This window comes from Hemiscyllium ocellatum, chromosome 21, assembly GCF_020745735.1.
Source record: "Hemiscyllium ocellatum isolate sHemOce1 chromosome 21, sHemOce1.pat.X.cur, whole genome shotgun sequence".
In the NCBI taxonomy this organism is placed as follows: Eukaryota; Metazoa; Chordata; class Chondrichthyes; order Orectolobiformes; family Hemiscylliidae; genus Hemiscyllium; species Hemiscyllium ocellatum.
The window spans coordinates 23,331,449-23,348,290 of record NC_083421.1 but is presented as its reverse complement, the minus strand read 5'-3'; the positions used below and the strand labels follow the sequence as shown (position 1 = coordinate 23,348,290).

The window sequence follows — 16,842 nt, the reverse complement described above, 5'->3', positions numbered from 1 at the left end:
CAGGCTTTGGGAACTCAGAACATGAGTTACTTGCTGCAGCATTCCTAGTCTCTGACTTACTCTTGCAAATATTGTGTTTATGTCTTATTCATAGAATCAGAGAATGGTGAGTCCAGTTGAGTTTTTGGTAAATGGCAAACCCCCCCCCCCCCCCCCCAGGATGTTGGTAGTGGGGGATTCAGTGATGATTACACCATTGAATGGGTAGAGATTAGATTGTCTCTTGATGGTGATATTTATAGCCTGGCATTTGCGTGGTGTGACTGTTACTTGCCACTTCTCAGCACAAGCCTGGATCTTGGTCAGATCTTGTTGCATTTGAATACTAGCTGTTTCAGTCTCTGTGGAATCGCAAACGGTGCTGAACATTGATCAATCATTGGCAAACATCCCCACTTCTGACCTTTATGGAGGGATGGTCATTGAAGAAGCAGCTGAAGATGGTTGGACATAGGACACTGCCCTGAGAAAGTCCTGCAGAGATGTCCTAGAGCTGAGATGACTGACCTCCAACAACAACCATCTTCCTATGTGCCAAGTGTGACTCCAACGAGAGGAGAGTTTACCTCCAAATTCCATTGAGTCCAGTTTTAACACATAGAACAAAAAGCACAGTACAGGCCATTCAGTCCTCGATGTTGCACCAACCTTTTATCCTACTCTAAGATAAAACTAACCAACATACCCTTCAGTTTACTATCATCCATGTGTCTATCCAAGTGTCGCTTAAATGTCCTGAACGAATCTGACTTGACTACCACTGCTGGCAGTGCATTTCATTCACCCACCATTCTCTGTGTAAAAAATATACCATTGACATGTCCCCTAAACCTTCCTCCCATCACCTTAAAATTATGGCCCCTTATAGAACATAGAACATAGAAGGATACAGCGCAGTACAGGCCCTTCGGCCCTCGATGTTGCGCCGACCGAATCCTACCTAACCTATACTAGCCCAATAACTTCCAAATGCCTATCCAATGCCCGCTTAAATGACCATAAAGAAGGAGAGTTCACCACTGATACGGGCAGGGCATTCCATGAACTCACAACCCGCTGTGTGAAGAATCTACCCCTAACATCTGTCCTATACCTACCACCCCTTAATTTAAAGCTATGTCCCCTAGTAACACCTGACTCCATTAGCGGTAAAAGGTTCTTAGTATCTACCCTATCTAAACCCCTAATCATCTTATACACTTCTATCAGATCTCCCCTAAACCTTCTCTTCTCCAATGAGAACAGCCCCAAGTGCCTCAGCCTTTCCTCATAAGATTTTCCTACCATTCCAGGCAACATCCTGGTAAACCTCCTCTGCACTCGTTCTAAAGCTTCCACATCCTTCCTATAGTATGGCGACCAAAACTGCACACAATACTCCAGATGAGGCCGCACCAGAGTCTTATACAACTGCAACATGACCTCAGGACTCCGGAACTCAATTCCTCTGCCAATAAAGCCCAGTACACCATATGCCTTCCTCACAGCACTATTTACCTGGGTGGCAACTTTCAGAGATCTGTGTACATGGACACCAAGATCCCTCTGCTCATCCACACTACCAAGTAGCCTACCATTAGCCCAGTAATCCATCATCTTGTTATTCCTACCAAAGTGAACGACTTCGCACTTAGCTACATTGAATTCCATTTGCCACATTTCCGCCCAGCTCTGCAACTTATCTATATCCCGCTGTAACCTACCACTTCCTTCCTCACTATCCACAACTCCACCGACTTTCGTGTCATCCGCAAACTTGCTTACCCAGCTTTCAAGTCCTTCCTCTAGATCATTTATAAAGATAACAAAAAGCAATGGTCCCAAAACAGATCCTTGTGGTACACCGCTAGTAACTGCGCTCCAAGATGAACATAATCCATCAACTACTACCCTCTGTCTCCTTCCAGCCAGCCAATTCCTAATCCAAACCTCTAAAGTATCCTCAATGCCATACCTCCGAAGTTTTAGCATTAGCCTACCATGGGGAACCTTATCGAACGCCTTACTAAAATCCATATACACAACATCTACTGCTTTACCCTCATCCACTTCCTTGGTCACCTTCTCAAAGAACTCAATAAGGTTTGTGAGGCACGACCTGCCCTTCACAAAACCATGCTGGCTATCCCTGATCACGTTATTCCTACCCAGATGTTCATAAATCTTATCCCTTACCATTCTCTCTAAGACTTTGCCCACCACTGAAGTCAGACTCACTGGCCTATAGTTGCTAGGGCTATCCCTACTCCCTTTCTTGAACAATGGGACCACATTCGCTATCCTCCAGTCCTCTGGTACTATTCCTGTTGACAACGATGACATAAAAATCCAGGCCAATGGCTCTGCTATCTCCTCCCTAGCTTCCCATAGGATCCTGGGGTAAATGCCATCAGGCCCAGGAGACTTATCTATATTCATCCTTTCCAATATTCCCAAAACCTCTTCCCTGCATATTTCCAGGTCATCCATTCTAATTATTTGTGATTCCATATTCACATCAGCAACAGTGTCCTGTTCCTGAGTGAATACTGATGAAAAGTACTGATTTAATGTCTCTCCAATCTCCTCCGCCTCCACACACAACTTCCCACTACTATCCTTGACTGGACCGATACCTACCCTAGTCATCCTTTTATTCTTGACATACCTATAGAAAGCCTTTGGGTTTTCCCTAATCCTACCAGCTAAAGACTTTTCATGTCCCCTTCTCGCTTCTCTTAGCTCTCTCTTTAGCTCCTTCCTGGCTACCTTATAACTCTCTATCGCCCCTACTGAACCTTCACGCCTCATCTTTACATATGCCGCCTTCTTCCCTTTCACAAGGGACTCCAATTCCTTACTAAACCACGGCTGCCTCACAAGGCCCTTTACACCATGTGATAGCCATTTCTGCCCTGGGAAAAAGTCTCTGGCTATCCACTCTATCTGTGCCTCTCATCATCATGTACACCACTACCAAGTCACCTCATCTTTCTTCACTCTAATGAAAAAAGCCCAAGTTCCCTCAACCTTTCTTCTTAAGACATGCCCTCCAGTCCAGATAGCATCTGGTAAATTTCCTCTTCATCCTCCCTAAAGCTTCCACATCCTTCCTACAATGAGGTGACTGGAACTGAACACGATATTCCAAGTGTAGTCTTGGAATCTATAGAGCTGCAGAATAATCTCATGGCTCTTAAACTCAATCCCCTGCTGTTGAAAGCCAACATACAATCCACCTTCTTAACAACCCTATCAACTTGGGTGGCAACTATGAGGAGCCTATGGACGTGGATCCCAAGATCCCTCTGTTCTTCCACACTGCCGGGAATCCTGCCTTTAACCCTGTATTCAAATTCGACCTTCCAAAATGAATCACTACACACTTTTCCATGTTGAACTCCATCTGCCCCTTCTCCACCCAACTCTGCATCCTGTCAATGTCCAGTTGCAACCTACAATAGCACTCCACTCTCCCAACCTTTATGTCATTGGCAAACTTACTAATCTACCCTTCCACTTCCTCATCCAAGTCATTTATAAAAATTACAAAGAGCAGAGGTCCCAGAACAGAACCCCGTGGAACACCACTGGTTACCAAGCTCCAGGCTGAATACTTTCCATCTACTACTACCCTCTGTCTTCTATGGGCCATCCAACTCTGTATCCAGACAGCCAGATTTCCCTATATCCCAAGCCTCCTTACTTTCTGAATGAGCCTACCATGGGAAATCTTATAATACGCCTTGCTAAAATTCACATACACTGCATCCACTGCTCTACCTTCATCAATGTGTTTTGTCACATTCTCAAAAAATTCATTAAGGCTTGTGAGGTAGGATTTGTCCCCCTCAAAACCATGCTGATTATCTCTAATTAAATTATGATTTTCAAATAATCATAAATCCTATCTCTCAGAATCTTCTCCAATAATTTGCCCACCACTGACATAAAGCTGACTGGTCTGTAATTCCCAGGCTTCTCCCTACTCCCTGTATTGAACAAGAGAATGACATTGCCACCCTCCAATCATCTGGTACTACTACAGTGTACAGTGAGGACACTAAGATCATTGCCAAATGTGCAGCAATCTCTTCCCTCGCTTCCTTTAGTAACCTTGAGTATATCACGTCTGGCCCCAGTTTTGATGGGGCTGTTTGGTGCCGCATTTGGTCAAATGCAGCCTTAATCTCAAGGGCCCTTACTCTCACCTCATATGTGGAATTAAGCTCTTTATCCATGTTTGAACCAAGCTGTGATCAGGTCAGGGGCTCAGAGGCCCTCATGGAACCCAAATTGGGTATCACTGAGCAGGTGCTGCTTGATGGTACTCTTAATGATACCAGTAGACTGATGGGACAGTAATTGCCTGGGTTGAATTTGTCCTGCTTTTTGTGTTCAGGATAAGTTTCTACACGGCAATATTGCCTTTGCAATATCCAGTGCCTCCAACCATTTCTTAATATGATGTAGAGTGAATCAAATTGGCTGAAGACTGATAAATGTAATGCAGGAGGCAGAGATGGATCATCAATTTGGCACCTCTGGCTGAAGATGGCTGAGCTATGTATAGCAATACCTTTTTGCATTGATGTGCTGGGCTCTTCCATCATTGAAGTTGCCAACAATTGTGGAGTCTCTTCTTCCACTGAGTTGTTTAGTTGCCCACCACCTTTCATGAATGAAGGTGACAGGACTGCAGAGCTTAGATCTGATCTGTAGGTTGTTGGATTGCTTAGCTCAGTCTGTCACTTGCTATTGATGCTGTTTAGCATTCAAATAATTTTATTTGGTAATTTCACCAAGTTGACATCTCATTTTGAGATATGTCTGATGCTGCTCCTAACATGCCCTCCTGAACTCTCCATTGAACCACGGTTGATCTCATGGCTTGATAGGAATGGTTGAATGGAAGATATGCCTGGTCATGAGGTTATAGATTATGCTGGAGTACAATGCTGCTTTTGATGGTCCACAGCGCGTCTTGGATGCCCAGTCTTGAGTTGCTAGATCTGATCAAAGTCTGTTCCCATTTACCACAATGATTGTGGCACACAACATGATGGAATGTCAATGTAAGGGTGTGACTTTGTCTCCACAAGGACTGTGCAGTGGTCTCTCTTATTGATACTGTCATAGACAGATGTATCTGAATCTGGCAGATTGGTAATGATGAGATCAAGTATGTTTTTCCATCTTGTTGTTTCTCTCACCACCTGCTGCGGATCCAGTCTAGCAATTATGTCCTTAGGACCTGACCAGCTCAATCAGTTGTACTGCTGCCAAGCTACTCTGGGTGGTGAATATTGAAATTCCTCACCCAGAGTACATTCTGTGCTCTTGCTATCTGCAGCGCTTCCTTCAAGTGCTGTTCAACATGGAGGAGTACTGATTCATCAACTGAGGGAGAACAGTACGTGGTAATTAGCAGGAGCATTCCTTGCTCTTGTTTAACCTGAAGCCATGAAACTTCACGAGGTCGGGAGTCAACATTGAGGATTCCCAGGGCAATCCCCTCCCAACTGTATACCACCGTGTTGCCACCTCTTTTGGGTCTGTCCTGCCGGTGGGACAGAACGTTTCCAGAGGATGGTGGCGTCTGGGACCTTGTCATAAGCACGGAATCATGCCTTACAGATAATGTCAGATTGTTGTTTGATTAGTCTGTGAGAAACCTCTCCCAATTTGACACTAGCCCTCAAATGTTAGTAAGGATGACTTAGCAGGGTCAACAGCGCTGTTTCGGTCAATGTCTTTTTGGGTGCTTTGGTCGATGCCAGATTGTCCATCTAGTTTGAATTATTTTGAGAGTTTGTAGTGGTTGATACATTGAATGATTTGCTAGGCCATTTCAGGGGAGAGTTGAGTCAACCACATTTCTATGGGCCTGGGGTCACATGTGGGCCAGACCAGGTAAGGAAATGGGTTCCAAAGTGTACACACCAATGTAAATCTGCACTGTTGACATTATTCTAAACTATGTACAACTATTCTAAACATCTACCGACTGAGCTGACCGCAGTGGTGTCCAACAGACCCCAAAATTCAATCCAAATACGTTTCGAAAATGGAGTAAGGCGTAATTCCACCAAAAACCCATTTTCACATATCAATTATCATATTACACCATGATTAGATTTGCTGAAAAGATGTGGAGTCGGGTGTGCTATTTCCACACTCTAGGTTTTATGACCTGCTGAATCTGTTTTCTGAGCTTTCTGTTTTTGTTTTCTCTCTCTTGCTATGTCTCTGGGACATTGCCTCCTGCTGGTTTTGTCCCTTCTCCTCCCTCAATCCCTCACTCCAACCTCTCCAACAGTCCCTTAGCATCGACGCAGAAGCTATGACCTATCCTCCAGCCAGTGTGTGCAGCAATGGAACAGAAGCCATCAAACAGTTTCTGTGCAAAGGTAAGATTTTCGGGAGATTGTCAATCTTGCCACATGTATCGCACGCCCGGCACATAAGAAGCTTCGGTACTTGTTGGATAAAGCTGAGTTATACATGCACACTCGCTGACAGAAATACTTTACATTCATTTCCTAATTGGGGAATTGGATGAGGCATCGCTGGGTGATTTGATGGGGTGGTTGCTGAAAACAACTGACAGAAAGAGAGTGAAAGCGATTTGAGAATGACCAAGTTGCGCGCTTGTTATCATCTTCACACGAGAGCCTACCCATTACTGAGATAAAGGCTTAAATATAAACAGCTGTGATCAGAGGCCCATATTGTCCTGTATTGTCATACTGCAGCCATCTGCTGTTTTTTGACACTCAGTCTTGCAAGTTATTTTTTGTTGCAAGTATGTTTCTGTGAGTTCTGTGTTTCTGTGAATCTTAAGTGTCCTGATGCATTCATCATTAAAGGTTAGTATTCAGATACAGGAAGTAGTTGGGAAAGGTATAATAATGTTTGTTGTGAGAGGAATTCAGAATGGTTACAAGGCTCCTTACCATCACTTCAAGTGTGGACAATGGGTCTTTTGACAATGGGTATTTGTCCTGTTAAAATAATGACAGCAATTTGATCCAGTCTGTCAGCAAGGTTAAAATGCAATCAAGTCTGCACAGGTAAATGAAGGATTTCTTGTCTCACTGGGCAAATGCACCACCCAGTAATGCCCTTGCTCAAATAGACCAGGTTCCATAGACACATCTCCCTCTGCCACCCGGGCTAGATTCAGGCTTTTTCCCTTTACTTGGATGAACTAAAATTTCAAAGAAAGGTAATAGTTTTCTCCCTAGTGACCTGGTCAATGGTTATTCCTGAACCAATGTCTCTTTAATAAAACAATCATGATAATCTGATCTTCATATTACTGTTTCTGGGATGTTATATTTCTGGCAGTAAGGTTTGGCTGGGAAGGGCTATGAAACATTGAGGTTGTTAAAGGTGCTGTATAAATGTGAGTTCCTTTTTAAGATCATTCCTCCAATCTTAACTTATAGGAATGCTGAATGCCAGGGTGATAATAAAATGGACTTGAACACCCTCCTGTCTTGCCCCCCATATGTATCTGTATTCAAGGAGTTGAAAATGGAATGATTGTACACAATGAAAATCATTAGGGTACTATTTACTGGCTATCTGGAGATATTAGTGAAAAGGAGCAGGTTTATAATGTTCATAATGTGAACCTTCATCTGGGCACAGTAGGATCAGCCTTGGATTTTTGTATCCATTCCAGAGCTTGGAATCGAGTATATGCCTCCCTCTCAGTACCTGCTCCCGGTGCTGGAGAGTGATGGGAATATAACCGAGAGCGACGGAGTTGATGCCGTGTTCCGACAACAGATGCAGGAGGCTGAGCAGTGGCAGGTGAGATATACAGAGGTACAAGTTCTACCTGTGAGTGATAGTGGATAATAAAGTATCCAATCCATCTGGCACGTGATAGCATATGGGCGTGGATGAAAGATTGGCTGGCTAGCAGGAAACAGAAAGTAAGTATAAATGGATGTAATCAGTGGTGTGTCGCAGGGACCGGTACTGAGACATCAACTGTTTATAATTTATATCAATGACTTGGATGAAGGGATGAACAGTATGGTTACTAAATTTGCAAATGTTGCAAAGGCAGGAAGGAAAGTATGTTGTGAAGAAAGGGTAGAGATGCTACAAAAATAATTAGGTAGATCAAGTGAGGGGGCATTGATTCGGTCAATGAAATAGTGTGGGAAAATGCAAAATTGTCTCTTTTTGACAGGAAGGATAAAACAAATATTATCTAAGTGGTAATAGATTGCAGAGCTCTGAGCTTTAGACAGATTTGGGTGTCCTGATGCATTCATCACTAAAGGTTAGCGTGCAGGTAAAGGAAATTATTGTGAAAGGTATAATAATGTTTGTTATGAGTGGAATTAAGAATAAAATATGGAGATTTTGCTTCAGTTACAAAGGACACAGGTAAGATTGCATCTGGAGTACTGTGCACAGTATTGGTCACCTTAAGGAAAAATGAATATGCATTGACCGTAGTTGACAGGATTAAGAATGGAATGGGTGTGTTATGAGGAAAGGTTGGCGATGCCGGGCTTGTATCTGCTCAAATTCAAAAGAAACTTGATTGAAGTCTACAAGATCCGGAGGGGCTTTTGAAAATATGCTTTCTCCTCTGGAACTAGGAGTCATTGTGTAAAAGTCAGGAGTTACCCATCAGACAAACTTTTATTTCAAAAGATCGAATCTGTTTGGAATTCCCTCAGTCAAAAGTTGGTGGGGGCAGCATACTTGAATATTTTTAAGACAGAGGTTAACGGGTCTTTGATAAGGAAGGGGATGAAAGGTTATCAGCAGTTGGCAGGAAAGTGGAGTAAGTAGATCAGCCATAGCCTTGGTGAATGGTGCAGCAGGCTGAAGGTGCTGAGTGGCCTAGTCCTCCTGATTCATATGTTATCCAATTCCTTTTTGAAAGTTACTGTTGCAAATCCTTCCACTGCCCTTTCATGTCTTTCGTTTCAGGTTCATAACTTGTATTAAAAATATTCTGCACATTGTGCTGCTGGATTGTTTTTGCTAATTACAGGTAGAAGATCCTTTTTCCGAAATGCTCGGGACCAGCTGTTTTCGGAATTCAGAATTTTTTGGTTTTCAGAATAAGTGACAGTTTAATGGTGAAGTTTTTATTAATCTTACTGGAGGAGCAGACTTCTAAGGAAGGTGTGGCTTGACCGCCACCCCCACCCCCATGTTGCATCTGAGTGACACACATCAAGTGGGTGTCGACTTGGGTTAACTGTTTGCACACCAAACAACCTTGTTAATGAGAAAAAAAACTTCACAAAAAACCTTCAGATTTTGGAGCTTTTCGGTTTTTGGATGTTCAGACAAAGGATCTTCTACCTGATTCTAATATTTGTGTCTTATAACTATTGACCCTTGTCATTGGAAACAATGTTTTTCTTTATTTATTTTGAAAACTTTTCATAATTTTGAATATCGCAGTTAAACTTCTACGTAATCTTCATACAAGGTTAAAATTTGGATAATGAGATGCTTACAATGTAAAGATACTCAACTTCTCTGCATTCTTCAGAGTTTGCTTTGCTCTTTTAATTATTTTAAATTCATTTGTGGATTCGCTGGCTGGCCAGCGTTGATAGCCCATCCCTATTTGCCCTTGAAAAGGTGGTGGTGAGCTGCTTTCTTGAACTGCTCCAGTCCACTTGCTGTGGGTTGATCCACAATGCCAATAGGGAGAGAATTTCAGGATTTTGACCCAATGACTGAGAAGGAACAGTGGTATATTTTCAAGTCAGGGTGGTGAGTAACTTGGAGGGGAACTTGTAGGTGGTGGTGTTCCCAAGTACCTGCCGTCCTTGTCCTTCTAGATGGAAGTGGTCGCTGGTTTGGAAGGTGCTGTCTGAGGATCTTTGGTGAATTGAAGCATATCTTTCCCCAGATCACTCAAATAAGTCAATTGTAAAACTGTCCTCGGTCTCCAGATATTGATTGATTTAAGTGATGAAAATAACAATCTTCTTTGCTGATCACATCTTCCTATAGTCTTGCTACACTTGGCAAGTTATGAGTGACTGGGACAAAATGGACTAGAGATGATAACGTTGTGGCATTGCTTCCTTCAAATACAAAAATTACAGGCGGCTACAGACAAAAGGTAAACCAGAAGAACCAAGAGGATCCAACAAAATCAGATAATTCATTCTTGGCTACACTGAAAGCCATTCAGGTCTGAGATCAAGCTGCACAGCCCTGTTAGACTGTACAACAGATGATTGAAGCACATACGAAATAACCGACTATTTAACAATGGGTAAACACTGAATCATGTTACCTACTGAATCCTGTAGTCTCCATTACCATTCAGGTAATTCTTAGCATTCATCTTTCCTGAAATATGGTGCCCAGAATTGTACACTACTATCTGAGTCCTAACCTGTGACCTGTAAAAGTTGAAACAATTTTTATACTTCTGATGTCATTGAGTCATGGAGATGTTCAGCACGGAAACAGACCCTTCAGTCTAACCAGATATCCCAACCTAACCTAGCACCTTGCCCATATCCCTCTAAACCCTTCCTATTCATATACCCATCCAAATGTCTTTTAAATGTTGCAATTGTACCAGCCTCCACCACTTCCTCTGGCAGCTCATCCCATACATACACCACCCTCTGTGAAAACGCTGCTCCTTAGGTCCCTTTTATATCTTTCCCCGAGTTCTAGTTCTGGACTCCCCCCACCCCAGGGAAAAGACTTTATCATGATTATATTATTTTAAAGTCACCTGTTATCAGTCTGCCCATTAGCATTTTTTTGTCCAAATGATTTTACTTTCCTGAACCAACTATGCTACTTAGTATCATCTGCAAATTTGACCAATTTGCATTGGGTCTCTAAATCCAAATCAGTATAAACTAAAAACGCTGTTGATCCCAGTACTCAAGCCTGTAACATTCCACTTTGTATTGTCCCCATCTTGAAGTAATCCCTCAATAGTTATTACCTTTCATCCATACCCAAGGTTTATCCAGGATCTTTATACCTCTGAGTTTAGTTTAAAAAAAAACTTCCATGTGGAATTTTTAAGAACCTCCTCAGTGATCTGGATAACATTGCATTGTAGCCCTTGTTCCTGTTCACTTGGATCACTGCTACTTCAAACAAAAACCAAGGTGAAGGAAATAAAAGGTGACAGTGTAGCGAGTAGCATAGATAGAAGATTGATAGCTAACAGGAGCAGAGAGTGGGAGTAAATGGGTCTATTTTAGGTTGGCAAGATATGTGTGCAACAGGGATCGGTGCTGGGTCCTCAACTATCTACAGTTTGTATAAATGTCCTGAGGGTTGCAATATATTGTCAGATTTATTAATGACACAAAGATAAGTAGGAAAGTAAGTTGTGAAGAGGACAGAAGAAGGTTACAGAAAATATATGGATAGGTTAATTGAGCGGGCAAAGATGTACAAATGTAATTATAATATGGGAAAATTTGATTTTGTCCATTTTGGCAGAATGGATGACAATAAGCATTGTCTAAATGGTGAGAGATTGCAGGGTTCTAAGGTGCAGAGGGATCTGGGTGTTCTAATGCATGAATCACAAAGGGTTACTATGCAGTTACAGCAAGTGGTTAGGAAAGATAATGCAATGTTACCACTTATTTTAAAGGGAAATTATACAAGGCAACAGCTAGATTGTATCTGAAGGATTGTACACAGTTCTAGTCAGCTTATTGAAGAAAGAAAGGTAAATGTGTTGGAAGCAGTTCAGAGAAGATTTATTCGACTAACACCTGCAATAGGGGACTGTCATATAAGGAAACACTGGACAAGCTATGTTTATATCTGCTGGAATTTAGGAGTCTGAGGTCGCTTGATTGAAACATAAACCCCTGAAGGGTCTTGACAAGGGGATTTGGAAAAGATGTTTTGTCTTGTAGAAAAATCTAGAACAAGTGTCACTAATAGCAGATGATTGGAAGGAGGTGATTGTTTTTCCTTTATTCAGAAAAGGGAATAGGGAAATCCCTGAGAATTACAGACCAGTCAGTCTTAAATCTGTGGTAAGCAAGGGACTGGAAATGATTCTGAGAGATAGAATTTTGATGAAAGATCGGATGTTTGATTAAAGATAGTCAGCATAGCTTTGTAAGGGGAAGGTCATGTCTCACCAGCCTTATTCAGTTCTTTGAGGATGTAACAAGACAAGTTGATTCATGTCAAGCAGTGAATGTGGTGTATGTGGATTTCAGGAAGACATTTGATAAGGTTCCCCACTCTAGGCTCATTCAGAAAGTTTGGAAGTATGGAAACAGAAATTTGGCTATCTAGATACAGAATTGGCTGGCCAAAAGAAGACAGCGAGTGGCAATGCACGGAAAGTATTCCACCTGCAGGTCAGTGACCAGTGGTGTCCGCAGGGAACTGTTCTTGGGCCTCTGCTCTTTGTAGTTTTTCTTAATGGCTTGGACGAAGAAGTGGGAAGGGTGGGTTAGTAAGTTTGCTGATGATAAAGGTCGGTGGTGTTGTAGTGTCATGGGCTGTTGCAAGCTATAACAAGACATTGACAGGATGCAAAGCTGAGCTGAGAAGTGACAGATGGAGTTCAACCTGGATAAATGCAAAGTGATTTATTGTGAAAGATCAAATTTGAATGCTGAATGCAGGGGTAAATACTGGATAAAGACCGGATTCCTGGCAGTGTGGAGGAAAAGCGGGATCTTGGGGTTCACATACATAGATGCCTCAAGGTTGCCATCCAAATTGATAGGGCTGTTAAGAAGACATATGTTGTTTTGGCTTTCATTAACAGGAGCTTTGAGTTTAAGAGTTGTGAGGTTTTACTGCAGCTCTTAAAGCCCTGTTTAGACCACAGTTGGAATATTGTGCTAAGTTCTGGTTGCTTCATTATAGGAAGGGTGTAGATCCTTAAGAGAGGGCGCAGAGGAGATTTACCAGGATGCTGCATGGATTGGAGGGCTGGTCATATGAACAGAGGTTGAGTGAGCTAGGGCTTTTCACACAGGAGAAAAGGGAAAGAGGTGATTTGATAGTAGTGTACATGGTAATGAAAGGTATAGTAGAGTAGATAGCCAGAGACTTTTCCCAGGGCAGAAATGGCTGTCAGGAGGCATCATAATTTTAAGGTGATTGGAGGAAGATATTGGGGAGATGTCAGAGGTAGACTCTTTACACAGAGCGTGGTGGGTGCGTGGAATGCACTGCTAGTGTTGGTAGTAAAGTCAGAAACATTAGGGACATTTAAGTGAGTGCTGGATGAGCACATGAAATGTGTAGGTAAGGTTGATCTTAGATTAAGATAAATGCCAGGCATGACATCGTGGGCTGAAGGGCCTATACTGTGCTGCACTGTTCTATGCTCTATTTAAAACAGAGTAGGCAAATTTGTCCTGAGGTTTCTGAGCTCTTTTCCTGAAAAGAGTAAAAGTGCAGTGTAATTTTAAGTTGGAAGTGGATAGATTTTTGATAAGCAAAAATCTCCCTGTGTCTGTGTGGGTTTCCTCCGGGTGCTATGGTTTCCTCTTATAAATCAAAGATGTGAAGGTTAGGTAAATTGGCCATGATAAATTGTCCATAGTGTTCAGGGATGTGTAGGTTAGGTGCATTACTCAGGGGTACATGTAGGGTAGGGGGAATTGTCTGGGTGGGTTACTTTCCGGAGGGTCGATGTGGACTTGTTGGGCTGAATGGCCTGTTTCCACACTAGGGATTCTATGATTCTAAAATCTCACAGTTTAATTACTTCCATCTTCCATGTCTCTGAAGTCTCTGCTGTATTTGATATTGAGATAGAGGGATAAAATCACTATGAAATCTGCTGTTAATTCTTTCACTTGAGCAGTCTGAGCCAAGATATTTTATTGTCATAATCTGCTAGTTTCAGCATCAAAAGCAAACTGACCTTTTTTTACATAATTGAGCCTTCTCAATCAAATTGTGATCAGAGTGTTTACCTCCATTAGAAGCATTGAGTGTAAGTCATCTTGGCTACATCTCTGCCATTGTAAACCAGTCCAAACCTGTGATTGTTGCTAATAAATCAAATTCTGAGAAACTGCTTCACCCAGAGAGTGGTCATAATGTGCTTAGATTATTGAAATGAATAGCAAAGGTGCATGTAGCTCCAGTAATACTCCAGAAGCTCGATATTGTCAAGGATTACTCATTCTGCTTGCCTGGTATCCCATCCATCATTCTAAATCCTTGCTTCCTCCATCACTGCAGCACAAGTGGCATCTATGTGTCCAAGATACACTGCAGCAACTCGCCATTTGAGTACAACTTCCAAACCTGTGGCTTCCACCACCTAAAGGAACAAGGACTGCAGAGACAAATGGGAACACCACCTGCAAGTTGTGCTTCAGGTCAGACATCTTTCTGACCTGAAACACTAACTTTCTTTTTGCTGTCACTGAATTAAAACAAAGACCCAACACCTCTTTCCCCCACCCCCACCCCCCACCCCACCCCCACCCCCACCCCACCAACAGTACACAGCCACACAGACTGCAGTGGTCCAAGATAGCAACTGATCATCACTTTCTTATAGGCACTTTGAGATGGGCAGTAAATGGTGGCCTGCAATTGCATCCCATGAATATATTTTAAAGCATGTATTTGGATTTTACTGTCTTAAAGTGTGTTTGAAGCAGATTCAAAAATAACTTTCAAAAGGGAATTGAATGAATACATGAAGGGAAATTTTTGTAGGACTGTGGGAAAGTGCAGAGGCCTAATTGGATAGCACATCCAAAAACATAACACCGGCACAATTGACTGACAATCCTATTGTCCTATTATTCAGAATTAGCTTGATAAATTCTTGGGGAAGGATTAGTATGATATCTCAAGAGGATGATGGCAAGGGGAGTGTGGGAACATGTTGCAATCGAACATTAGCGCCTGTTTCTGTACTACAAAGAAACATAAGCAAAATACTGCAGCTGCTAGAAACTAAAAGTGAACATGCTAGAAATATTAGTAAATACCAAAGGTCTTTTCCCTGGGGTGGGAAGTTCAGAACTGGAGGGCATAGATTTAAGGTGAGGGGAAAAATTTGAAAGGGACATAAGGGGTAACTTTTTCACAGAGGGTGGCAAGTGTATGGAATGAGCTGCCAGAGAAAGTGGTGGAGGCTGGTACAATTACAATATGTAAAAGGCATCTCGATGGGTATTTGAATATGAAGGGTTTAAGAGGGGTATGGACCAAGTGCTAGCAAATGGGACTAGATTAGATTAGGATATCTGGTCAGCTACATATCTTTCAACTGGCTATTTCACAACACGCTAGACCAGGGGTGGGCAATTAATTCTTCCATGGGGCCACCTGAGAAACCCGAGTTATGTTGTAAGGCCGAACCGATAATGAACATAATTCTGCTCAATATTAATTTTCACCCATTGTAAAAAGTACTAAATTATATAGTTTTGCACTGAAAATTATAATCAAAAGAATAAGGATATTCTGTTACAATAAAGATATGAAATTGTGGAGTAGGTCAAATATAGAAGAAATAAACTGTAAAAACAATAATTTCAGTATTTCATTTTATTTTTAACATGTTAACCTCACAACCCAATAATGAATAGTTATTTCATTTTTGTTCAGTATTACAAAAAACTTTATACAAAAAGCAGTAAGTGCTTTTGATGTTTTTCAGTTAATATTACTTGTTTAGTGAGAAATATCCAGTCTGTTTTGGGCTTGAACAAGTGCATTGAAATCTGGTTGAATGTCTGAGGTAGATATGCGAAGGACAGCTGAGAGGTGATCGTCAATGATAGAGGATCTGTATTTGGATTTGTTGAACTTCACTGAGAATGTCTGTTTGCATATATAGGTAGATCCAAAGAGGACTAGAATCTTCTGAGCATGCCTCCTCATGTGTGGAAAGTGGTCCTCTTTGAGTGAAAAGTAAAAATGAAGCAGTGAGAATGACCTAAAGTACTTGCCAGAAGTGTGTCAGACTGCAGGTCAATGAGTTCAAGCAGAACATCACTAGGTGCATTCTCTACATTGCATGTAAATGGGGAAAAATCATGTGCATTTCATTCTCAACCGTTTTAAAGTCTTGAAATTGCCTTGGAAATTCACCATGCACTGCTTCTAACATAGATGAGTACCTGTGGAGGTGATCAGCTGAAAGTGTAGCTTCCTTCAGTGTTGGCAAGTGGGTGAGAATGTTGGCTTGAGAGAAGCTGCAACTTTCTCATAAAAGCATTCACCAAGTTGTACATTTCATGCACAAAAAGGCCTTTGCACTGCAGTTTCACATTTAGTTCATTCATAAGTGCAGTCACGTCAACAGCAAGACCAAGGTCTGCAATCCAGTCTGCATCTGAAAGTTGTGGAATGCCATTCCCTTTCTTCACACAAATCTTGAATCTCTTCTCTCAGGTCCCATACACTTTTCAGCATTTTGCCCAGGCTGAGCCACCTGACAGATGTGTGGTAGCCTATGTCACGATGTTCAGTCTCACTTTCCTCAAAGTGCAACAAATTGCCTATGATTCAAAGCTCATGCCCTGATGAAGTTAACTATTTTAGTTACAACATCAACCACATGGTTAATTTTTAACACTGACTTACACAACACTTCCTGATGTATAATACAATGCAAAAATACCATTTTGAGAGCTAGCCAGCAAGCATCACTTTTAGCTGTTCATGCACATACACACGCATGTGCGTCCATACATAAATAAAAAAAGCATCCTTTTCAAAGCAAAAGCAACACATGTGTATTGTGTGCATTGCGTAAATACTTTTTCATGTATGTTCTAATTTAAGATTGGTCATTCCCGTCGGCCTGCACAAGGCAAAGGGCCGGATATGGCCCGCGGGCCGTAAAGTGCCCAGGTCTGCTCTAGACTC

General features: G+C 41.9%; 1 protein-coding gene across 4 annotated transcripts in view; it reads left to right on the top strand.

Moving 5' to 3' along the window:
- Positions 1-16,842, top strand: part of lrsam1 (leucine rich repeat and sterile alpha motif containing 1) — an 80,965-nt gene that overhangs the window by 19,735 nt on the left and 44,388 nt on the right. For all 4 annotated transcript variants that reach the window (XR_009645817.1, XM_060841283.1, XM_060841284.1 and 1 more), the window contains exons 8-9: positions 6,299-6,389; positions 7,670-7,800. Coding sequence is in view for 3 of the 4 variants with exons in the window: in XM_060841283.1 (XP_060697266.1) it covers positions 6,299-6,389; positions 7,670-7,800 (222 nt within the window). In the remaining variant the exon portion in view is untranslated. The remainder of the gene's footprint in view (positions 1-6,298; positions 6,390-7,669; positions 7,801-16,842) is intronic.